This window comes from Elgaria multicarinata, chromosome 4, assembly GCF_023053635.1.
Source record: "Elgaria multicarinata webbii isolate HBS135686 ecotype San Diego chromosome 4, rElgMul1.1.pri, whole genome shotgun sequence".
NCBI lineage: Eukaryota > Metazoa > Chordata > Lepidosauria > Squamata > Anguidae > Elgaria > Elgaria multicarinata.
In genome coordinates, this window is record NC_086174.1 from 74,139,903 (window position 1) to 74,166,500 (window position 26,598).

Below are 26,598 nucleotides of genomic sequence, written 5' to 3' on the forward strand. Positions count from 1 at the left end.
ATAAACTGCTACACCGCCTCAGTAAAAATGAAAACAAAACTGTTACCAGCTCTACATACTATTTCACAGCATGTTCGCTGGAAGGAAAGGCTTAATAGAGGAAATATTCAGAGGGGAAAAGGGGTAACATTTTAAGAGGGGGAGAAAACAAAATTTAATAACAGCGAAGTTCTTGTAGCATTTCAGGACAGCAGTTGTCCAACACTTCCTTCCGAGATCATCTTATACACTGGAATACTCCCTTATAAATTATACATGCTTAAGATTTTTCGGCATAATAACACATCGTATAAATGATGAATTGCCATGGAATTCCTAGAGAATTAGTTTGATAGCATGTGAATACCGGAAGCATCCATCATGATTGATATTAATGGAGTGAATAACAAAGACAAGCTATAATGATCTGGTGCTTACTGAACTAGATTTATTGGTCAGTGCAGTGCACACCAGCTCAATGAAAGTAATAGCAACATCAGTTGTACTTGATGTTAAAGATAATAGGGAGCAACAGCTTGACAGATACCTTGCATTAAGAAAATGAAATAAACCTCACTGGAAAGAGTTTTTAGTTCATATTGTTGAGTAGTTTCTTGTTGTTTCATTATTTTGAGTACATGTATGGAAGAAGTCTATTTTATGGGAAAGCATCTAAAGTCAGGTAGATCTTTGAAAACACTATGATTTACAAGACAAGTGTACACTGGGCAAATGTGTGGATCAGATATGTTTTGGGGGCACTCCAATGCTTTATCTGAGCTGGTGCCAACTACATGTGATCAAAGAATTAGCCCAATCAGTGTGGTGTGTTCAATGGCAGGACAGATGCAGATAAGGAGTTATAATGTCATATGCTTCCTTCGTCTTTTGCTATTAGAGGTTAGCTATCATTACAGCTATTTTGTTTTTGATGCTGCTGCTCTAAATAATTGTATAGAAGTACAGCTATACTGTTACCTCAAGGTCTTTAACAATGATGTTTATCTTCTTGCCAATTATCTTTTCCCTTCAATTTTCCCTTGTATAATAATTTGGAGTATGGTGTATTTTGTTTCCTCGGATAATGTGACCAAGATATTGTTCATTTTCTTCTTTTGATAGTATTTATTAACATAATAACATAGTGTCGTAACACTAGCTTGATCACAATGTAAGTAAAATAAAATAGTAGATTCCCACCCCACTCACCCCAAAAGACAGTCTTTTCCCATAAGAGTAACTGGAAAACCTGGAAAGGGTTTTCCTCCTGTGAAATATTTTACATGTTAAACCCTGGCTATATGCAGATGAATAAACAGAGAGAAACAGACACCATTTGAGCTAACTTGAGACACAGGAGTTACTGTGTGGAAAGCCACTGCAAACTTCAGTAAACTTCTTTAGGGTTTCAGTCTGAAAAGGAAAGGCAATCACAAAGAAATACAGGGAACATTACTTTACACTTCACTAACATATCTTTGGTTTGGAAGCATAAGAAATATGAACAGGAATAGTAAGATGTAAGTCACAGTAAGTAAGTTAGTGGTTTTATAAAATGGTTGGAGTGAGAACGTGTTGATGCGACTTACAGATGATACTTTAGCAAAGTTGTCCAGTTGGATTCATCTCTATGGAAAACAACCTGAACAAATCTTTACAAAGTCAGGAAGAGTTTCTATGTAGCACTGCACAATGAAGGCCATTTCAAGACATCATGCTGTATTGGTTTTGTCCAGAAAAAAATGTTGAGGAGGCTTAGTAAGTTCTCACAGGTCTGTCCAGTGTACAAATATATATATTGATATATACATATTTGTATATATTTGATATATATATGTACACTGGACAGACCTGTGAGAACTTACTAAGCCTCCTCACCATTTTTCTCTGGTCAAAACCACTACACCTGCTTAACACACTTGACATGAACACAGAAGAAATTTAAATGGTGCAATGGACTATCTGAAGAAGTCATCCCTATTAGTATTCATATCCTACTTGGTTTTTTTTTCATTAGAGATGGAGAACATGTGTTCATTCATGTTGACCTGACAACAAGCAGTTATTTCTAAAAAACTGGAAATAATTCATCTTCTTTTCTGGAATGGGATTCCTGGAGAATCCAATTTGGCCTCCGGATCTGAAGTTGTCCAACCCTATCATAAAGCCCATATCCAAACCTGAGCTTGGCAAGCTTCACCAACATCTCTAATCTTTAATTTCTTATTCCTTGTTTATCTCTGCTTTCTGGTACTGAAACTGTACAGTTAGCATTTTCCATGTCAATGTGTTGTCTAAATGAATGAATTATATTTTATATATCGGCATATCTGTCAGCAGTGCTTTTGAGAAAATCTGCAATGGCTGCATTTGGCACATAGCCTACGTCTCCACCACAATGGCTCCACACACAAAGAAAAACCAAGGGTTGGATCCAGATTTGCAGAAGTGGACTTCCTTGCCTCCCTCCTTCCTGTGGCAGCTTCTCCAGATCTCTGAAAAATGTGATACAGAGAATCAGGAGACCCTGCTGAGTGGGGTGAGCTGTTGTGTGGGGAGATAGGGTATCCCCAAGAGTCAGGCAGATGGATCTTCCACAAACAGAGCCCTTCTACTCATGGAAGGTAGATTCTGGATCCAACCCCAAATATTCTTTAAATAGGAATATGGTCTGTCAATCTAAGATACCATCTGACATTCTGAAAATAGATCTAGATTATCTATCTTTTTAATTTATTCAAATAACACTATGTGTTCACATATTCCTCATATACATAAATGGTTAAAAGAGCAAAATAATAATTAATTATTTCAGGACTATATAAAGCAACATAGATACATGTGCACACACTAAGATTAAATTAATGTGTTGTGCTTATTGTAGCTGTTATCAGCTACAATAAGCACAACACATTAATTTAATCTTAGTGTGTGCACATGTATCCCATTCATCCCAGGAACATTTGCCTTTTTTCTATACTGGTGCTGCAGCACGATGGGGGGTGGGGAGAAGATATAAGAAAAACCTCAGTTACAGCAACCTTTCTATTTATTATTTATTTATTTATTTATTTATCATACTTATACCCCGCTCCTCAGCCAAAAAAGGCTCTCGGAGCGGCTTACACTTAGCAAAAAAGACAGTCCCTGCCCTCAGGCTTACAGTCTAATATGACACACAAGGAAAAGGAGTCCAGGAGGGAGGGAGGGAAGAGAGAGAAAGAGAGAGAGAGAGAGAGAGAGAGAGAGAGAGAGAGAGAGAGTCCAACAGGAGCAGGCCCCGATGTTACTTCTGCCTGCTCCTGTCCCCTCGGTCCTTCTTCTTCCCCACAGGGCCAAGATGGCAGTTTGCCCTGTGGGGGTGGGGGAAGAATCCAAGAGGAGCAGGCCCCGATGTTACTTCTGCCTGCTCCTGTCCCCTCGGTCCTTCTTCTTCCCCACAGGGCCAAGATGACAGTTTGCCCTGTGGGGGTGGGGGAAGAGTCCAAGAGGAGCAGACCCCGACTCTCTCTACCAAGAGACTAGCCTAGAAGCAAAATTCTTAACAAGAATAAAATAGGAAAAGTGTTTTCCAAGATATTATTTCAATATTCTGGAATAAGCATCATTTTAAAAAAGGGGTGAAGACATCTGGAAAACTTAGGCATACCCTGAATACCTTTTGCTTCTCACAACTGCTCCAGCTGCTCACCAAATCTTACGCCTCACTAGTTTAGAAGCAGCTGGGTTAGAACAGATTATTACATGCCTACTTCTAGACATTAAAAAACAAATATGCTTACTGCCAAACAACTTATACCAATATCCTGTTCCTCATAATAGCCTATAGGGTACAAGATGCTGTGTACAAGATGCTGTGGAGGAAGAGTGCAAGAACAGAAGACAATTATTTCTACTTCTTATTTATCCATGATAAGCTCCCCAGAAATTGCAGTTCAAGTCTTTTTCTTTTTTTCTTTTAAACACACTTAAGAAATGTCATAAAACAAACAAGTCTGGGAGATATGATAGAGGTCTATACAATTATGAATGGTGCAGAGAGGATTGTTTTGTCTCTCTGGCATAATATTAGAACAGACTTCCCAAACCTGGTGCCCTCCAGAGTTGTTGGGACTGAAATTCCGATAAGTGCATCAGATTGGCAAAAGCTGTTCTAGAACATAAGAACACCCAATGAAACTGATGGGTGGTAGGTTCAGGACTGATAAACCGAAATACTTCTTCAAACAAGTATTTTTAGTGAAACCTTATCGATTTCACTAAATAGGATTAGACAAATTCATAGCTAACAGATCTATCACAAGCTGTTGAGCATATTAACTAGCTAGAAGGAGCTTCAATGTACAGAGGCAGCAGCATTTTGAATGCAAGATGCTGGACACAGGAGATATTATTGTCTCCCAGCTCTACTTAAAAGCTTCCCCAAAGTATCCTGCTCTACTTAAAAGCTGCCTAAAAGTACCTATTTGGCTGTTGTGTGAAACGGAATGACGGAGCAGAAGGAACCTGATGTGTTCCAGCAAGGCAATCTTTGTTTGTTTGTTTAGATTTATTTATAAGGTACAATATTTTTTAAAAAAATCTTTAAGGACCTTAAAACCCACTGAACTTGTCAATAGTGGGAATTCTTGACCATTTACAATTCTACCATATAAAACTTCACTGCGACTTCTATTTCAAAACAATAAAAAAGCTTTAAAATAAAATTTCATCTACAAGTACAGATAGAGCAAACTGCTCATAAGCTAGGGGAATATCCTGTTTTATAACTTTAAAGCACTTTCAGCTTTTACTAGTTTCAGGATTCAGTTGTTTTACTAATAATCTGGTCTTCATCTATATGAAAGAGTTATCTTTACGATATCAACCGAAACCGATTTTGGCTTTGAGTTGTACTATGGTTATTCTGTTTTGTGATAATGTCTACAATTATTGCAGCAGCATTAAGTAATGTACCTGGGTTGCATTGCATCAGGGATCTTGATGTACTAGACCTCGGGGTACCAAGAACCACCAGGGCATTAGCAGTCAGGAAACAGTACATTACTTAATGAGAACATACCTAATATCAGATGAAACTAATTTTTAAAGGAGAGAGTTGAACCGTCCAGAGAGCTTCGGCTATTGGGCGGTATAAAAATGTAATAAATAAAATAAATAAATAAATAAATTGAACAAACCTAGTGAATTGGCTTTGCAGCTGTTTAGACAAATGCCCATTATTGCTTCATACACTGCACAGGCAGGGTAGCATAACAGAAAATGAAGATACTTTTAACGCAATATAATTAGACCAAGAGCAGAAATTAAATTCTTATCAATGTTTTTTTTTAAATTCTCCTTGATAAGGTTCGCATGAAAATGACAAGTTTAATCAGATCGTGGTCAAACACAAGGTTTAGTAAGCATATGATCCCTCCAAACTACCACAGATACAATGAATGTGGGGATGGAGAGAAATGTGCATTAAGATAAAACATGTTTCTATATCATCATCATCATCATCATCATCATCATCATCATCGTAAAAGTGATACTGACATTTCTTCCAATATTCAGAATTCCCATTTTGCAGGTTGCATCTAATGGTTTTCTTACCAGAGAAAGCAATTTAACATTTCTTCCCATTTGGTGCACATTTACACAGATTTGTTGTCTAGGTTACCAAGCACCATGCTGAGCAAATTGAGAAGAATATATGCACATAAACAAGTACTGGGAAGTATATGCTTAGGCTTTGCAATCAACTAGAGAAAATAAACAGGCATATATTTAAATAATTCCCTCAGGAAATGCACTGGCTTCAATAGTTTGCAAAATGGTCCATTGATGCAATGCATTTTGTAGATGAAGCCAGTCATTTACAACACAGGGTGCAAGATAACTTTACACATAGCTCTTATAACCCCTAAGACTGCAGCTGACAGTTACCCATGCTTTAGTCCACAGATTCCAATGGACAAACAGGCAAATTAACCATGGACTGGATATTCAGCCATGGCTTCATTGGTATGAAAGCCCTATTCAGGAATTTGCTCCATGGATCAGCCAATAAGGACATTTATTTATTTTTTTATTTATTTACTGAAAGCTTCCGCCAATGGAATGGGGCAGTTTTCAATTACTGTCTCTCTCTCCCTCAGTCCCATGTGCCCCTAAATCTGGTCTGGAGCCCCTCCAGAACAAATCTGAGGGTGCACAGGGGAGGGGGTCTGAATAACCGGCAAATGTTGTCCCATTCCCCACTTCAAAGAAGGAAGTCTACTGTTAGTGGAGGGACAACAGCTGAATTTCAAATTTCATCACACCTTTTCTCAAAATAAAACCATACATATGCTTTACCCTTATTTTATCCTTAACACATCTGTGAGGTAGGTTAGGCTCACAGGCTGTGACTGGCCCAAGGTCACCCAGTTTATTACAGCAGGAATCTGTCTCCCTATCAACCTCATACACTTTCTGAAAGCAGAGAGATAGCGTCCCATAATCCAAATAACATAAAATTATGTATTAGCAGAGCAGAAAGGATATGCAGACAAGAATTGTGTGTCACAGTCCTAGTAGCTGTACACCACCCACTTCCAGAAAGAGTTCCTGAGGAAATCCTTACTGCTAAAAAATTGCATGTCACTACATAAAGGATATAAACAATTCCATTCTGTTTAGTTCTTTATCTTACAGAGTCACAGGCTAGACATTTCTGGAGGTATAAAGATGAAATAGTAAAATATTTTACAAAATTCTAACTATGACTGGTAAATCAATTAGCTATAGTTACTCTTTTGCCTGTTGATCTCCAAGGGCCTTAGGAGCTATAGGCATATTCAAATTTATGTCACAGCAGCAGCAAGGCCATGTTGCACTACACAACAGTATTGCTGCAAACGCAGGGGGATGCTTTCATCTTCAGCTTATCCCTAATAATCCAAACAGGGTTTTTTTAAAAAAATGAGCAGTACTCAAATATGGCTCAGGAAACCCAAATAAAGTTGCAGATTAACACTGCCACCTAGAACCAAGGTCCAATTGAGACCAGGAAATAAGGCATAGAGAATGACCTGCTGCACTTCTGAGAATTATGGATGCAAGCTGTATTTAACAGTGAGGTGATCACCACAAGACATGCACCTAGGTGGGCCCTCCCACCTTAATAGGGACTTGATATCCAGCAGGTAATCAATTCAGGACTAATTGCTTCCTTCAGTTCTTAGGTAATGTATTTGACCACAAACAACGTATTGGTTCCAATTCAAGCATCTTATTGTTAGTCTGGCCTTCCACAGCTCTTGTCACTTGTCCTTCAGTTTAGGCTTCAAGATGGGTATACAGTCATTTGATCGTAATTTAGTATGTTTGAAAGTAAGACGGGTCGCCATCTTAGCAAATGTAAGGAGCTGAGTCAACTGACAATTGCTTAGCACCTCCCATATAAAGAAGTGGGCAAAGCACCATTTCCCTCAGATTTATTCAGAATGGAATACCATACACATTTACCTGAGAATGGTAACTGAATGTAGTGGAACTTACTTCTGAATAAATATAGATATGATTGCATGGTTAGACACTTATATAGAGATAATTACTTAAGTCTCAGATTTGCTTTCACAGTACACAGGAAGTTGAGGAAAAAGATGGCACAGGGGAAGTGCACTGGATCAATAAAAGGCTCCTTTGAGCCTGTTTTGTCACATCACTGCACAGCGGCCTGGTCAGCACTGTATATCTGTTGGTCAGGATGAAAGTGAAGAGTTGACATGCTCCCACTTGTCTACCACTCCTGGAATCACATATATATCCCTATGCAGGCCCCTACATGTATAGACATTATTCATGACCACATTTTCCCACACAGTTTGCACAATCTGTAAGGATTGGAAAGTTTGAGGATATGCATGGTCATATTTATTTTATTAATTTGTTTCATTTCTATACCACCCAATAGCTGAAGCTCTTTGGGCAGTTCACAAAATAGGGATTCTTTGTAATCACATGAATCATGCTTATATGTGTAAGGACTTGCATGGGGGTACATATGTGACCCTGAAGAGTGGCAGAGAAGCGTGCAGATCATGTAAATTGAGTCCAAGCATATAGGGTCCTGGGCAAACAACGTTCTGCCATTTCTGAAGATACTGGATGAACAGAGACGAAGGGACTAGCACTACAATCACAATTCCCCCATACGCATAGAGAAAAATCTATAGTACAGGGTGGTATATAACAATCGATAAGTTATTCTTATATTACCACTTCCATCCTACCACAGTGGTCCACTTCAGAAACCTTGTAATATTCCTGTAGCAGCAGTTATTATAATCTGTGTTTTTGTACCAGGACAAATTAGCACTGTTAAGAAAACTGCTTACATATAAATACTATAGTACTGGGGCTTGGCTTTTTATTGTTTCAGCCAGGCACAAAGAGGCTTGCATACAAACAGTATTTTATTTAGGAGCAATAATACAGTTATCAGGGGGTTCGGCTCATTTAATTAAACCAAGTACAATCACCCTCCTGTGGGCTTTAAACTGTGAATATCCATTTAAATATTATTTAGATGCATATCTTCTAAGTACTGGGGACTGTGCAGAGCTTCATGTTTATATCAATTAGGGATATCAGCAGGCTAATAAAAGCTTTATGTCTTGCCAGTTTATAAACCTTTCCATTCTTAGATCTGGTATTTTTGTTCCTTTATGATCTTATATGCCCATATTGCTTCATCATTGCCAAAGTGCCTGTTGATGAGGCTAAACAGCCTGCCTTCTCAAGTAAATTGAATTTATTACTACACTCTTCTTGCCAGCACGTTACAGTGGCTTGTTTTGAAATAAACAATCAACCTGACTCTAATAAGTGACCCTAGTTCGCCTGAGGCTTTAAATCTATACCAGCAGTCACAAACTACCTAGATCAGCAGTCCTGTATAAAGCTGGGCACTGGGTCACCGCCTGTCCCCTGATCCCCCTAACCAGAGCTGTGATCTCCCTTTTCACCAATCTCTCACCTGAATTATATCTTCAGCCCCTGACTATTATTAGGATCCAAACAAGGTAAGACAATTTCCTGTTTTTCATGAATTCATCTACGAAACTACAAAAACAAGACTGTAGCTTAGTGAGCATGTTAAGCAAATGCAGGGTCAACATAGCAAAGGGGAGACAGATTGGGTCTGATGGATGCTAATTACCACTATGCACAAAAGCATGCACAATCTAATGGTTATCCAACTTCTTCTTAAAAGCAGCTATTTTGAAAAGTACACATACTTAAATCTTATTCTTAATACCCCCATAAGCACAGATCTGGACTGACTATAAATACACTACTCTGTTTTGAATCAAGGTTAGTGGAAACCTTGTCAATCTGAAAAGCTTTTCATGTTATTGGGAAATCTTGGATTCTCTGTATATTATTCTTTTTTTAAAAAAACAACCCACTAAAGTTAACTTCCCATATTACCATTATAATTTGAAAGCCTTTACAACATGGCTCCTTCCCCATGCTGCAAAGATTTATGGCAGAAGAGCTGGGCTATACTGTTTCCATTGGCTTAGTTTCAAGGAGGGACATTGCTGATGAATGGGCACAATGTAGGATGCCCTTAGCGTTCTGAAAGTTACTTTGTGGCTTTTGACAAGGAGTTGCTTGTTTTATACTTTGAATGTTTTTAATTTTTGTGAACCGCCCAGAGAGCTCCGGCTATTGGGTGGTATAGAAATGTAATAAATAAATAAATAAATAAATAAATAATAAAGTTGCATGCTCCAACTCCCATTTGTATCGTAAGCAAAACCTTGATTAATAAAATAAGAAGCTTTCAATGTCTTCCCATTGAGTACAATGGGGACATCAACAGCTGTAATCAGCCTTCCCCAACTTGGCATCTTCCAGAAGTTTTGGACTACAAGTTCCATCAGCCCCAACAAGCATAGTCAACGGTTAGGGCCGACAGTGGTTGCACCCCAAATCATCTGGAGGGCACCAGGTTGGGAAAGGCTGACCTATAACTTTTTTTTGTCAGACCTGTATTAATTTGCAGGTATAGTAAAGAAGCAGCCTTTTGAGGGGATGGGGCATGTCAAATATCAGACAAATAGAACCAGGATTCTTTTGTGCAAGATGTCATTTGAATTTTCGGGGTGGGTGGGTTGTTTTTTATAGAGAGATTTCCTTCCGTCCCTATGATTTTGGTGCAATGTGAATAAAAAATACATATATTGTAAACGTATCCCTAGGTAAGTTCCCTGCAAAATTTCAGAAGGATAGACAGGGTTTAGGGAGTTATGATGAATAAAATACAACTTGACGCTTCCTCTGTTGCCACACACACACCTCATTCACCCCTGCTTAGTTGGCATTAATGTTAGTAGAAAGTGCAACTCTGATTAGGACAAAGATGGATGTCAGTTCAGTGTCTCTCCCAAAACATTAAGATTGGAGTGCCCTGGTAAAATCATCCCCTAACAACTAGAGCGGCCAATCACAAAACTACACACTGCCTCCTTTTTCTACTCCTTCACCTGGAATGGCACTTTCCTATTTTTTATTATTAATATTATAAACATTTCTAAATCAGTCCAAAGCCGAAACTCTCTGAACAGTTTACATAAGATTAAAACAATTAAAAACAATATACAGAATTTAAAACCACAAAAACATACAATATACAGACAAACATATAAAAAATATGCCAAGGCCAAAGCCGAACAAAGTGTGGTTGCACTAACCCGGTTCCTCTTCATGAAGGGTGGGGAATTTCTGCCAGCAGCCACCTGAGTCTTTAAAGCCAAAACTGTGACTCAGGTTCTTTTTGGGGGTCCAATCTGGTTTCCTCACTCTAAGAGCTCTCTTGAAGGAATTCAATGTCTTTTCTTCGGGTTAATATTTGGTGTTCCCAGGTGTGTTTCTGGAGCTGTCCTTAATCTGGAGGCTGGGCTAAACTTGCTAAAATGCTTAGCATGGATATATTCTATATACTTTTGGCTCCATTGCTGCCTTGTGCTTACTCCTAATTCTTTGGCCTCCAAGGTATTGTCAGATTCCTTTGAATCTCCTTGGACAAAAGTAGTGGTGCAAAACGTTACCTCTGTAGGGCTTTCTCCCTTCCACTTGCCATCCATGGACATAGAAAGTGCCAAATCGTCTGTTAAACAGAGATTACTGGACACAGACTACCAGGAGCTCCAAGGAGCTGCAGGGGGACCATGTTCCCCTCAGTCATTGGGTTTACCAGGCCATTCCTGCAAAGATGGGATGCCATATTTGGGATGGCTAACTATCCCTAAATATAGGAAGGCATTCTCCTTAGAAAGGTTCAATGTTCTCCCCTCCAAGCTATTGGAGGGCAGATTCAAGAAAATCCCAATGAATAATAGATGCTGCCCCTGTAATAACGCCGAGGTGGAATCCATCTTGCATGTTCTATTCTACTGCAGTTATTATCAAGAGGCCAGGAAAGACCTAATATGTCCTATTATACAGTGTTTCCCTGGTTGCTCTCCCAAGTCTCTTATGATTATTTTACTCCAGGGCACCAATAAGCCTATTACTGAGCAAGTGGCCAATTTTCTGAATCTGGTTATTCTCATTAGACCACTCATGGATGTTTGATCATTTCTTTAAATCTACTGATTAGCATTTTTACAGATTTCGTATCCTTTCTTTTTACCATCATGTATTTTTATTAATGTGTGTGTACCTACATGCTATAATAATGGTCTGTTGACTGCAAATAAAGGTTGATTGATTGATTGATTGAATACACACAAACATATACCTAAAAACAATTATAAGCAACTTTATAAACAACTGTAAAAACAGATCCAGGATTGATGAAGCTCTTCATATATTGCTAATTGCCTGGGAAAAGAGAAAAGCTTTAACCTGGCACTGAAAAGATAGCAATGTTGGCACTAGGCAGGCCTCGTTGGGGAGATCATTCCATAATTGGGGGGGGGCACTACTGAAAAGGCCCTCTCCCTTGTTGCCATCCTCCAAGCTTCCCTTGGAGTAGGCACCTGGAGAAGGACCTTAGATGTTGAACATAGTGTACGGGTAGGTTCACGTCAGCTCATTGAATCAGGCTCGGAAACATACAGGCAGCCAATGCAAGCAGGCCAGAGTGGGTCTTATATGTTCGAACCTTCTGGTCCCTGGAGCACCCTGGAGCGGAAACTTCCATCTCAAAAATAAGTCAGACTTAATGGGATTTCTTTTGTTGCGTGAAGAAGGCTAGAAGGGACGGGAGGCATGCGGGATGCAGACATCATGAGAGGGACCCACGAAATTCTGTGAGTGCCCAGCAACGAGCATGCAATAAAACACTCATCTAATGACACCCAGCATGTAGGGTAAAAATAGGGTTATTAACACCTGTCTCTGGACTCCTCTCCCCAGAGAGGGTTGCCAAGCTTTTAAAGAGCCTTGTAAAGGGTGTGTGTTTTTAAATCCTGCTTTGATTGCTGTTTATGTTTGATTGTAATTCATGTGCTTTTTATTGCAAACCACTCTAAAAAAAACTGATGTCAAAGGGCAATACAGAAATTCCTTAAATAAATGAATAAATAGTGGAGCTGATTGAAAGCAGTGAAATGCTTCCCAATGTAAACTACATTTTCTCATCCAGAAAAAACCAATTATTCTGCAAGCTTGCAGCAGCAGCAATAAAACATTGGGAAGCACCAATTGCTGACATCTAGAACCTCACCAAGTGGCTCTGAACAATTGTAAGAGATTCCTTTTTTATTACTAAATTGAAGATAGAATGGTATACGGATAAGCACTGTATGTAGAACTTTTAAAATGCTTTTTAAAAGGCTGGCAACCTTCTTAAAATATTGCTAGAGTGGCAACATTAACAGCTGAATCAGTGTTCAGTGCCTTGGTGTGTACTGCTGCCATTCAAACTGGAAAGCCAGGAAGAAGACAGACTCACACCACAGCTGAGGGACCTGCTGTGAATTCTTTTTATTATTATTACATCTGTCTTTATCCTTGGCATTTCAAATGTTAGTTCATCATACTAAAGAATAGATTTTCATAAATGAATTCTCATAACTGCAGGGATCTCAAATATATGTTTTTTGTTATGGCTCCAAAAACATCATATAACAATCCCATTTTCCTGTCACACCCATCTTGAAAATGGATTTTGAAGTATTATGGGCTATGGGCGTTCATGCATGAGCTTGGGCATGTGTTGTTTATTCTATGAAAGAGTGCCATAAAAGCTTTCGAATAGTTCATCCAACAATAATACAGTTATAAGAAATACTTTATTTAATAATCATTTCCAATAATAATCATTTCCAATAAGATCATATTTTGAACTTCTCTTTTAATAGCTGAGGTTTGTTAAATCAATAATTCTAAACAGAACAAAGAAAAACAGGCTACTCCAAATCCAGGAAAACTAAGCCATACACAGCTCTGGACTAAGCATCAAGTATTTTGGAAGTACAACTTGTGCTTTTTATTTCAGAAGAGGTATTTAGATTTAAAATGTGAACTATTTAAAGCTAATGATACATTTCTGCTTTTTTTAAAAAAAATGTTCCATTATTGGTAAGGTCTCAAATGCTCTGTTTTTTAATCACATGTTCCTTCTCTACCAACAAAGGCACTTTTGTCATGATGATGTGTTAAAATCTTAATAAAGTCCAGCTGTTTCTAAGGCATGGAAACAATTTTTGGATCCTCTAACATTAATGAGAGACATGCTTATCTCAGGAAATACCTTCATGTGCATTAGCCCTCCTACTCCTTATTAACAGTGAATAGTACTTTGCTTAAGTCCCATTCCAAAAGTATGCCACACTATTTAAAGTCAAACTACCCCACTCCATCATCTTACAATTTGGCCTGATTTAAGCAATACCTTACCCCACCTTTTCCACAATTTTGCCACCCTATCCATGCTTGATATTTGGACAGATCCATAGCGTCCGTTCTTTAATGGGGTAAGACTGATCGAGACCCACAGGAAGACCTTTTCCATGGCAGCCTTCAACCTTATGAATAGTAGTAAGGCAGGCAAAGACACTAGAAGGCTGGGAAAGAGACTAGAGATGCTAAGGCAGAGGGGGATAGAAAAAGGGGGCAGAGGGGGGGCTTGCTGATGAAATCACTTGTACCTGCTCAGAAATGGACTCCACATTGAGAGCAGACTCTAGGGTGGTGATTACGGCATCCACTTCTCCAGTTTTGATGAATGAGTTTCATCATATTCAGCCCTGAAGATGAGCACAAGCTGCCTGAAGAAGTGAGGCCAACCATTTGTTGGTTGTACCCTTGTTCAGTTAAGTTTTTAAGGTGCTATAACTCTCTTCATTGTTTTGCTGCATCAGACTAACATGGCTTCCCCTCTGGAAACCGAATATATTATAACTATTTTTTGAATAAAACCAAGACATTTAGACTTTTAAGTTGCATAAATACACTCAACAGTACAATGTTAGGACACACTTCATATTTTTATTTATTTATTTTTATTTATTTAATTATTGCATTTATATCCCACCTTTTTTCCTCCAAGGAACCCAAGGTGGCATACATAATCCTTCTCCTCTCCATTTTATCCTCACATCAACAATCTTATGAGGAAGGTTGGGCTGAGTGTGTGTGACTGAATTAACACATTTAGGCTTGATAAGAAAGGCTGTAATCCTAAACACACTGGGGCACAGTAAGGCCCACTGAACACAGCAGAATTTACTTCTGAGTAAACATACATAAATTGGCACTGTATTTCATATGTTTCCATTTTCCCTAACATTTATAAGGATGCTTCCCCCAAATTGAAAACATGGAGTAAATTATTTTTGCTCCATGGCTTCAACAATTCCAGAGGTTTGGTTGACAAGCAAAGATGTTTAGAGGAAAACAAAGAAGTCACGCAAAGCCAGAATCTAGTATGTTGCTTTGCATAGCAGGCAACTGCTAGTACAGCTACACAAAGAAGCTAACGCTCCATTCTCCTCCTGATGGAATTCTACAACTTGCACTAATGCCATGACCCTTGCACCCAATACTGGGTGGGCCATTTCCAGAGTGGCAATCCAAATATTGAGTAGTGACATATTTTTTTAACCCATAAAACAAAATACAGCAACATCTTTGTTTTCCTAATTCTCCCTATATAATTGGACAAAACATAAATCACTGGTCTTGGGCACGGTGAAAAAACTATTTAAACCATGCATACACTTACATTTTTAATAAGCAAGGGGATTTAACAATCAAGTAAGAATGTATAAAAAGCACTGACTGGAGTCACAAAATTATTTGTTTGTTTTTAAACACTGTATTACCTTCTTTCCCAATGAAAGTGTGACGAAAAGCAATTCATAAAGGGCACCATAAAACAGAAATCAGATTTTTATCAAAAGATTGAGGCTGTTAAGCTTAGTAGATAGAGAGAAGTTTGATGGAGACTTTTGTGTTATGCCAGATGACAAGGAAGGAAAAGCTTGTATCAAATGTTATCTCATTCAGCTGTCTGGCTCTATAAAGAGATTAGCAGAGCCTTGAAAATAAGTGTTGCAGACGAGGTCATACACTCCTCTGCACAAGATGTCTACTCTCCTCTTCCCTCCTATTCTGCTTCTGCCACTTTATGAAAGCAAAAACAAACAAACGACTCATGCAGCAGCAGTTGGACTTTCCCCTGCACAGCTCATTTTATTCACCACAGGTGACCAGACAAATGCCTGACTGTACAGCTAGAAGAATGGAGTTTCACACAACCTTCTATAAAACAAAAAGATGCAGTAGATTAATAATGGAAGGAAAGCCTGCTTTCTGGTCACTTGAAACCCAAGCATGAAAACTAATGGAGGATTTCCCTTTTACTTCTGTCTGGTCTGCACAAACATTTTTAATTTGTTTGTACTCTTATTTGTATGATTTCATAAACTCTATTGGCTTCTATACACTTTTACTTCAACTAAGTGCATTAAAGAGTATTACAACTAGTACAAAACTGGGAACCAAAGAGCCCTGGGCATGAATACAAAGCACTTCTATATGTACATAAAGATGCTGCTGATTTCCACACAACATTCACCTGCACACCACTCTCCACGGATACACCACTGCATTCCCAGACCCTGAGGAATGTATACAAGGGGGTACAGCAAAAAAAGAGAACTAGAAACTCCCTGGTGCATATGCAGAATGCCAAGCTCAGCCCTTTGGATGCCAGCCACTTGCTTAAAATCCAGCTGTTTAAACTTTCTCTATACTATAGACCACACTTCTATGAAAAGGAGAAGAAAGTGTCGAATGACAAAATCATAAGCTGCATATTTTGTTAGTATAATCATTAGGTTTTGTTTTAAGCAACTATTCACTTCTAGAAGCGCTGAATGTTTTTCCATCAGGATATCTGAAATTTTAAAAATTAAATAGCAATGTCCATTCATTGAGCAGTATCCAATGCTGCCCACTTACAAGCAGGAACCACAGCTATTGCAACGAGAAGCTAGCAGTTGCTGAAGAAATCAGAAATGAGTGGGAACACTCACCTCTGGAATGGGGCAGTTCAGCTAAGCTCGCTTCTGCAAGTTCCACTAACCTGCCCCATTCTGAAAATAAGCATTTCCAATCACTTCAGGAATATACTAACTTCTTGTTAATGGAGTTGTAGCAGCAATATTGGATACTCCTCCTTAGGTTCTAATTTTGAAAAGAACCATCTAACTCTTCAAGTCAGACTTAAAACTCAGTCTTATTTTCAGTCAAACTGCCAAACTCCTTTCATGGGCACCTCCATGTTCAGGTAAGTAAAAGTAATCTTTATGTTTTGGGGGTTTAATGCTTCTTCAAGCCACTTGCAGTGACACACAAAAAAAGTTCTACAGTAGCATCTAAAGTTAAAGAAATTTTGGCTTAGCTAAAGTTAATATGTATTCTTCTGTGGATTTCATTTTGATATGGATTTGTTTCTAAACTATAAGTTTACCTCACCTAACTTCCTGAGACTTACGTTATGAGAATGGAAAATTGATAACAGATGACAAAGAAAAGGCTGAAGTGCTCAATTCCTACTTTGCCTCAGTCTTCTCCCAAAAGCGGGTCTATGAACCCCCTGGAAAAAGTGAAGCAGAAGTTGAGGGGGCAGGATTGCAGTTTGAGATTGATAAACAAATGGTCAAAGAACACCTAATTTCCTTGAATGAGTTCAAATCTCCAGGGCCCAATGAACTGCATCCTAGAGTAATGAAGGAGCTAGCGGAAGAACTCTCAGAACCTTCGTCTATTATCTTTGCAAAATCATGGAAGACTGGTGAGGTGCCGGAAGACTGGAGGAGGGATAACGTTGTTCCTATCTTCAAAAAGGGCAAAAAGGAGGAATCTGGGAACTACAGACCAGTCAGTCTGACATCCATCCCTGGGAAAATTCTGGAGTAGATTTTAAAGAAGTCAGTCTGTAAACACCTTGAAATCAATGCAGTGATTACTAGAAGCCAACATAGATTTGTCAGGAACAAATCCTGTCAGACTAATTTGATCACATTTTTTGATCAAGTAACGTCCCTTGTGGACTCTGGGAATGCTGTGGACGTCATATATCTTGACTTCAGCAAAGCTTTTGACAAAGTACCACATGACATTCTGATTAACAAACTACCTAAAAGTGGGCTAGATGGAACAACTATTAGGTGGATTCACAGTTGGCTACAGAATCAGACTCAAAGAGTACTTATCAATGGAATTTTCTCAAACTGGGGAGAGGCAACGAGTGGGGTACCACAGGGCCCAGTCCCGGGCCCAGTGCTCTTCAATATTTTTATTAATGATTTGGATGAGGAGGTGCAGGGAACACTTATCAAATTTGCAGATGACACAAAATTGGGTGGGATAGGTAATACCTTGGAAGACAGAAACAAACTTCAAAGTGATCTTGATAGGCTGGAGTGCTGGGCTGAAAACAACAGAATGAAATTTAATAGGGATAAATGCCAAGTTCTACATCTAGGAAATAGAAACCAAATACACAGTTACAAGATGGGGGATACTTGGCTCAGCAATACTACAAACGAGAAGGATCTTGGAATTGTAGATCACAAGCTGAATATGAGCCAACAGTGCGATATGGTTGCAAGAAAGGCAAATGCTATTTTGGGCTCCATTAATAGAAGTATAGCTTCCAAATCATGTGAGGTAGTGGTTCCTCCCTATTCGGCCTTGGTTAGGCCTCATCTAGAGCATTGCGTTCAGTTCTGGGCTCCACAATTCAAGAAGGATGCAGACAAGCTGGAGCGTGTTCAGAGGAGGGCATCCAGGATGATCAGGGGTCTGGAAACAAAGCCCTATGAAGAGAGACTGAAAGAACTGGGCATGTTTAGCCTGGAGAAGAGAAGATTGAGGGGAGACATGATAGCACTCTTCAAATACTTAAAAGGTTGTCACACACAGGAGGGCCAGGATCTCTTCTCAATCCTCCCAGAGTGCAGGACACGGAATAACGGGCTCAAGTTAAAGGAAGCCAGATTCCAGCTGGACATCAGGAAAAACTTCCTGACTGTTAGAGCAGTATGACAATGGAATCAGTTACCTAGGGAGGTTGTGGGCTCTCCCACACTAGAGGCCTTCAAGAGGCAGCTGGACAACCATCTGTCAGGGATGCTTTAGGGTGGATTCCTGCACTGAGCAGGGGGTTGGACTCGATGGCCTTGTAGGTCCCTTCCAACTCTGCTATTCTATGATTCTATGATTCTAATACACCAATATAAAAGTTATTCTGACAATTATCCATTTTTAAAAAAACACCCTATCTTTTTGAGTGTTCTGGGGCAAAAGTTTAACACAATTATTAAACTATATGGATGGATGTGCTGTATCATATGGCAAAACCTATGTGTGCCAATAGTAATATTGCATTATTTAAATGTAAGTTGACGTTATTTACTTCAATACAAATAAATTGTTCAATATAACTACTGCTGGCAGTAGCCAATAAAACCATGATTTATTTATATGTGCTTTTATTCATTAACTTTGCATAGTTTGCCAACCTAAAACAAGCCATCCCAACACTTCCTTTTCCCCTGTACTTTACTCCACATCTCTCCCCTATCATTGGAATACTGTAGGAGGTTAAAACAGGCTGCTGCAATATTGTCAATGGGTGAAATACTGCCACTGCTGGGCCGGGAGTACTGCAGCAGGTCAGGGATGGGAGATGACTCTGATTATGCACAGTAGCTTATTTGTCTCGTTGTGCATGGGGATAACAGCACATTATTTTCAAAATAAGCTACTATGACCCGTGTATTAACCCATCATGGCTTAAAGTGACTTCCGAACGTGGCCAGTATCTTCAGCCCTTTTAGAGACCTTGCAAGGCAGAGAGAAATCAAAGACTGGGTTTGGACCTCACTATAACCCATGATGGCTTATTTAACCCATCATGGGTTATCATGTGGTTTTCAGGAGTTTTTTATCCCACGGTGGCTTATTCAGCCAAAATATCCCACTCTGCAGACCATGGGTTATCAGAGTGAGTTATTTAACTCATCATGGATCTTGTATCACATGTGGCAGTCACCGTAAGTTATTTTGGTCACCTACAGAGTCACTTGGCAGGACAAGTCAAAACCACAGTCGCTACTCTCCTCCAGCCAGCAGATTTGTGTTTCCACAGACTGCACTCGCAGCCTAACACTAATCCTAACCCTTCCCCAGCAGTGCACTCTGCAATCTTCCCAAGTGTCAAACACCATCTTGGTCGGATGGCGGCAGCTGCACAGCGTGATCATCTTGCCTTGTGTGCATCCTTGCTAGGGGAGGCAGTTTATGAAGTTTGTTCCTGAACCCACAAACTTCCAAGGATTTATTTGTGCCTCCCTCTTTTTGGTACACCCAGGGGTTTTGCTCCTTTGTGTGTAAACACGCAGAGTTTTGATGGTGCACTGGGTGTCTCCAACTGGTCATGAATGCTGGGAGTTGAAGTACAAAAAATCTGGAACATACCAGGTTGGGGAAGGCTGAAGTAGACAAAGGCCCTTCTGGAATATGGACTAGCTGATCCTAAATGGATGTTGAAACCTACCCGTTTCACTTTTCTGAATGTACTGAGGTAAGGGGTGGCAAGGCTCCCTGGAATCATTGTTATTAGGACAACTTTAATGCTGCTTCAAGCATGTGCAGTGGCAACTGGAAACCATAGGAAAACTAGTTGCCATGGGTCCCAATGGCTCTGTAAACTGCTTGCAGGTGTATGTATGACCTAAATCTTGAGATTATAATAATGCTGGAAACCCTTACAAGCCAAGGTTGTTCAGCTAACTTGTAAAGAGTAGGGGGCGGGCCAAAATGGATCTTCCAATCTCTCTGACACTAGTAATTTTGTGAAAATGGAGAAGGCCTGAGTAGGGTTCTTGGCTAGCAGCCAGCACTAAAGTCTTAGATATTCCAATACTGGAAGAGCAAATTTAGAATACGGCTGTTTTTAAAATTAATTTGTTTAGGAGATAAAGTATAGGATTCCTAATTAATCTATTGTTTCCTGGCCCGTTGCAAAGTTCTCATTTACTCATTTGCTTCTGGCCTCGTGTGGCGCAGAGCGGTAAAGCAGCAGTTTCTGCAGCTGAAACTCTCCCCACGGCCTGAGTTCGATCCCAGCGGAAGCTGGTTTCAGGCAGCCGGCTCAGGTCAACTCAGCCTTCCATCCTCCCGAGAAGGCAACGGCAAACCACCTCGCTATAAGGCCTGCCAAGAAAACATCAGCGAAACCCTCCAAGAGTCAGTAATGACTCAGTGCTTGCACGAGAGGTTCCTTTCCTTTCCTTTCCTTTCCTTCTAGCAGTAAATGCCCATCAAATTTAAAGCTGCTCTAACCCACATTACCTGCTGAAAAGGAAGAAGAGCACTTTCCCACCATTTCTTTTGCCACTCTAGATGCTCTCACAGATGTAGGCATAAAGACTTCTCTATCCATTTGTTTCTCAAGTGTTAAAAACACTGCAAAGAGGATGCTTAGTTATTCCATCATTATAATGCTGGAGCCATCCACACCATTGAATCTTCACACTGAATTACCAGCTATGCCTGGTAATTTTGCCCTAGCAACTGCGCTATGAAACTGGCAAGACTAAGGCTAGTGTTTTCTTTGCTACATTAACCTTCCCCAGACACCCAGTTTAAATCAGTTTGTCTCACCCAGTTTAACTCACCCTGCACATTCCCCACAGTCCATTCAATACAGTACTGAAATGTGCCAGAAAATGCACACCACATAAGCTCATGGTCAATTCTTCCATTAACTTTTTTTTGAAAAAGAACAAGTAAATCCCAGTGTGGTTGCCATAGTTCAACATATGAATTAATGCTTCAAGGATGTATAATTTAAAGAATTAAATACTTATTGATTTCCATTTGCATCTCTACCCACAGTGCCTGGTATCCAAGTATCCTTTGTATCCCCCCTCCCCCCCAACTTCAGTTCCCCCCCTTCTTCCTTTTCCTTTTTCTCTACTCTCTCCTATTCTTTTTCCATAATTCTTCTTTTGGGAGGAGGGTGGGAAGGAAGGGTGACACAAACTGATACTTGGCATAAAACCGCCCAGAGAGCTTCGGCTATTGGGCGGTATAGAAATGCAATAAATAAATAAATAAAAGTGGAGAATTGTGGGGGGGGAAGCTAATTTTGATGGTTATTTTGTCAGCTAGAAATTATTGCTTGCGTTTTCTGGAAACAAGAACTGTTCTATGCCATGTTTTATCCTATGTTTTGGACAAACTTCATCTACCATCACTTCTTTTATGCTTTCAATCATGTCTAATTTAAGCAGAAATCATACTCCTGTATAGTATTTATCACTTAATATAATAGGCACAATTATTATATTAAGTGATGGTGTCCCATAGAAGTTAATAGTCTTCTAATTCATATTAGCTTTTATTTTAATAGATTAACATAATGTTGGTCATATTCCTATTCTTAATTTCTAAAAAGAGTGGTTCAAAGTGTTCTAAAGTGGAATATTCATTAACTGAAAATTGAAATTTAAGCAAAACCAAAACAACATATTTAATACAGAATAGCAACTACCATGGGATTTATTTATTTATTTACAATAAGTTATTTATCTTCCTAGTGTTATTTGTTCCAAAACCAAGAACTACTTAAAAAAAAATCTGAGCTGCCTAGGTTCACCCTTCCAAAACCTTCTGATAATCAAATGTGGAGATAACCAGGAATGCTTCTTGCATATCATTAAGACTCACACACGGTTACCAAGGTAAATATTATCCTAAAAGTGCTGAACACATTTAAAAAGTCTGATTATACTTCAAAATAAAAATATATAACTATAAGTATATGTTTGGATCACAGCAGTTCTATTCTTTGCCTGTCAGTAAATAGTTAAAATGACTGAAAGAGTGAAGTATTCCATTAGCTAGCTCTACCCTTGCTCTGCAACTGGTGCGGTTACAGTGGTTGAACTAATTAAATTTAGGGCATGTATGGTGTAGCTGAACAGTTTTGATCCACCGTGGCTATTGAATTATTGAACCTCAGGGGAGGGAGGAAGAGATCAGAAACATGAAAGGAGTATTAGAAATATTTAACTCCCACAATACTCCATAATCAAGTGCCTTATGAAGAGCTGATAAAATCACTCTACAGTCGTCTATGAAGACACCATCAAACCCAAACCACAAAGTTAAGGAAGAAAGGAAAACGCAAAGCAAAACACCAGCACAAAGTTGAAATTTAGCTCACAAGTTTAACAATTCACAGCCTCTCCTCGATTTTCATTATGCTGGAGATGAAAGAGTGGCAGGTTTAGACGTAAGCTCGTAAAAGGGCGTTCAGTCACTCAAAATTGAAATAATGTTATACAAAATTGAATTAAATGGAGTATTGGAAGGTGAATACTCCACTTAATACTCCATTTAAATCCGCAGGATATCGAATTGATTATATACCGACAAACTACTGCCAATCATATGACTAACCACTGATTTGGACCGAGATGAAAGTGACCGTCCAAAACCATCAAAACCAACAACCTCGTACTGGTTTTACCCTCAACGTTTAAGTTTTCCGACAAATGGATATCTAAGCCTAACGAATAGCCGGGTTAAACAAACCAGACAGGACCAGTACATTCATCCAGAAGCTTGCCAAGCAACGTGCATTTCATCAGACAAACTTTTACACAACAGGTGTCACTCACAAAGCGGGCAATTCAGCTCTCAGAAGGCTCGGGACTGTCGCCGGGGCGTGATAAACAAACTCCGCTGAATCCCCCTCCGCGAGCAATCGACGCTTTGGCACCACTTCTAGGAGCCCCTTCTAGGTTCCGTCCCAAACCGGCACTCCTGAGGAGAGGCGGCCAGAATTACGCCGGGACCCTTTCAAGACCCAAGCGTTGCCAAAGCCTCGCAGCCAAGGGGGTGCCCCTCCGGTCACCGTTCCCAGTCCGCCAGTCCATTTCGCCCAGTTTCCTCACCGCGGCCACTCACCAGTATCCCCATGACATCCGTCCAGAGCCTGGAGAAACTCTCGGGCATGGTGCTGTCGCTGCCCTTGTCCGCCTGGGGCTCCGCACCGGCGGCTCGCTCCTCGTCCTCCTCCATAGTCGCCTCAGGTAGCAAGCGGGGCTCCCCACAGGGCCGGGACGCCGGCCAAGGACGACCTGCAGCAGCCTCAAGCTCTCACGCGCCCTGCCGGCGCCTCAGCCTCCGCAAGCCGGTCCCACCCGTCAGCCAGCCCACCATGCCGCCTCGCCCGCCCCTCTGTCTCCCTGCCTTCCTGCCACGGGACCCCCACCCGAGAAAAAGGGGGAGGCCCTTCCGTCTACAGGTCCCCCTCCCGGCTTCAGCTCTTCTTGGCACATCCAGGAACTGCCATGCCCTGCACAAACTTTGCCTGCTTGCTGCGGCGAGCAACAGGGTGCCAAAGCAAAGCGGGTCGCAACCACGCTCCCGTCTTGCAGGGGTGCTCAAAGAAGCCCGGCCGCTTCTTCGGCACGTGGGGGTAAGCTTCTACCGATAAGTGCAAAGAGCATCCACCAAAAAGTGCGGCGCGATTCCCGCTCCTCAAACCAGGCGCCTGCTTGGGCTTGGTTTTCAATTTGTAGACGACTCTTTAATTCTTTGCCTCCCCCTGTTTTCCAAATGGGCTCTCCCAGCTCCACATGACTGCTCTCTCAGTCTCTCTCCAGAGAAAGCATTTAGCAACAAAAGGTGCTCTGATGTCAGCCACTTTGCATGGCAATGAGCCCTAAAACAGGCGAACAAATCGCTTGTTGAAAGAGAGCAGCCTCCTGAAGGTTCTGCCTGGCCCAAGTTTCCAGTCACACTACAAAGATATTCAGTTAAAGCGATCACCTCTCCACGGGGTTAATATTTAAGCCAGCCCAGCCCCCCCCACCTTGCATTTCAAGAATGTCCACCTTCGTTTTTTTTCTTCTTCCAGAAATTCTACTGCTTAAGTCTGCCTAAATTATTCCCACCCACCTCTGTCCAACAAACAAGCTCTGGGAACTTGGGCTTAAACTTTTGACTGTGTGCCCACTGTGATGTCGGTCGGGCCTTTTCAGCCCAGGCACATTCTGTCACACAGGGTTGCTCACGTTTCAGCATCACAAACAGAGCAGGCTAGCAAGTGCCTTTCTTGAGAAGAGTAGTACTAAAGAGAAGCTTTTTGAACACCCTTTCCACTGCTACACTAAGGATTGTTTCATACATTGACCATAGACAAACTTAAGCTTGCTACCAAGTAAACACATAACATGAGGCTGCTGTCAATCGCAGCTCCCTGATGTGTATCAACTGTACGATACACATGAGCATGTTCTCTTGCATTCACACTTTACGATATAGGTGTACACTTAAAAAATCTTAGGTATACCTAAAATGCGTAGCCACTGCAGGTGTTTTTATACTGGCTGGCTCTGCCCTCCCCTCAGTAACACAACATCTACACATTGGACAGCATGCGTGACACATAAGGGTGACCCCAACCCACATAAGCACCCACTGTATATAACTGGCACTTACATGTGCCATCCAACATATTGAATATGCACAGGGAGCAAATCAGTGAGCACACACACACACACAACACACAAATATTCCCCTTAACATTTGCAGAAGGCCTGAGAAGTGGCCTCATAGGTATATATCTCATTTGTGACCTTTGTAGGCTGGCACTTCTCTGAGGGGTAACTATTATCTGATTATATCAGATGATATAATCACTGTAGGAATTACTTGCTGTAGAGAAACTGTCAGGTCATTTACTTTCAGAAGTCCCAACCCTTCCTTGAGGAGAAGACCTTCCAGCCTGAGTGACTTGACCAGGGCTCAACCATAGTATGGAGAACGGATCTAGCCAAATTGCCACCCTCTGGTAACAAGTGTGAACATATTGTCTGTTCCTGTGTTCTGAAGTGCCTGCTTACCCTACCCTGTGCCTGTTTGCATTCTCTTCCCCTCCTTATTGTTTTACTATGATTTTATTAGATTGTAAGCCTATGCGGCAGAGTCTTGCTATTTACTGTTTTACTCTGTACAGCACCATGTACATTGATGGTGCTATATAAATAAATAAATAAATAAATAAATAATAATAATAATAATAATATCTGATTTACATCATTTTCAAAGGCTGAACAGAATACAACAACCTGTGGGAGGGGCTTTCTTGCCAGGATAAGTGATCAAGTAAACCACAAACAGAGTGGAATTCACAATCCCAAAGAGAAATACAGTAATTTCTGCATTTTGCCACATTCATCACAATTGCATCCCACCCTCCTTGTAAGGAGTTCAGGAAAATTTACAGCAGATTTTTGTGAATAACAACCAGCAAGAGCAATGCTTGTTTATGTAGACAAGGGTTGTGAACAAAACACCAATCACAATGTTCAGAGGGAGAAAGAAAGGATACTATTCTTAAACATAGCTCCCTTTCATGCTTTAGAAATAGCACAAGTAAAGCTTTCTAGCCATACATCCCAGTCCTAACCATATTTATTCAATTTCCAAGTGATTGTGCTTAAGGTTACACCTAATCATATTGCAGAAATATTTTATTCACCTTTTAGGAGGAGGACTGCACAAATTTTAAAAGCAGTTGATTATGGAAGCAAACTCCCCCCACCCACAAACAAACATCTCTCACACTGTTTGGGAGGGAGATGTTAAGTTATGATTTAAAATAAGTCAGGATTCAGACATGTAGGGTTGGGGAATTATAATGGCATGGTCACAGTCTTGCCTTCCTTTCTTAAATCCCACCAAGAGGACTCAAAATAGCTGGATGTTTACTCAACATGCTCCCATTTGCATTTAAATTAAATGGCTATCAGCAGGCATTAACACTAAACAAATAACACAACTGAATAAGGAAGTTTGCACTTTCCAAACCTGCCCTTTTAGATATACAGTGAATTTCACAGAAGTACAAGGATTGCACTGTATACATAACCGAATTACACCACCGCCCTTACTGAACTTGTTCTGTTGCTGCTAAGGCTTTGGCTTATTCTGTACTTGGACAGCCCCAAGTACAAACACTACATGATGCGTGTGAGGCAGACACTATGATTTGTCTGAGGCAGACACTATGATTTGTGTGAGGCAGACACTATGATTCGT

At 40.3% G+C, this 26,598-nt stretch overlaps 1 protein-coding gene across 4 annotated transcripts in view; it reads right to left on the reverse strand.

Annotated features, from left to right (window-relative positions):
* Positions 1–26,598, reverse strand: part of LOC134397695 (SAM and SH3 domain-containing protein 1-like) — a 603,491-nt gene that overhangs the window by 129,829 nt on the left and 447,064 nt on the right. Inside the window, exon 1 of one of the 4 annotated variants that reach the window (XM_063124571.1) lies at positions 23,458–23,577. The exons of the other annotated variants lie outside the window; for them this stretch is intronic. Coding sequence (XP_062980641.1) covers positions 23,458–23,571 — 114 coding nt within the window. The 5' untranslated portion in view covers positions 23,572–23,577. Of the gene's footprint in view, positions 1–23,457; positions 23,578–26,598 lie in introns of those variants that run through there. 4 annotated transcript variants of the gene reach the window in all.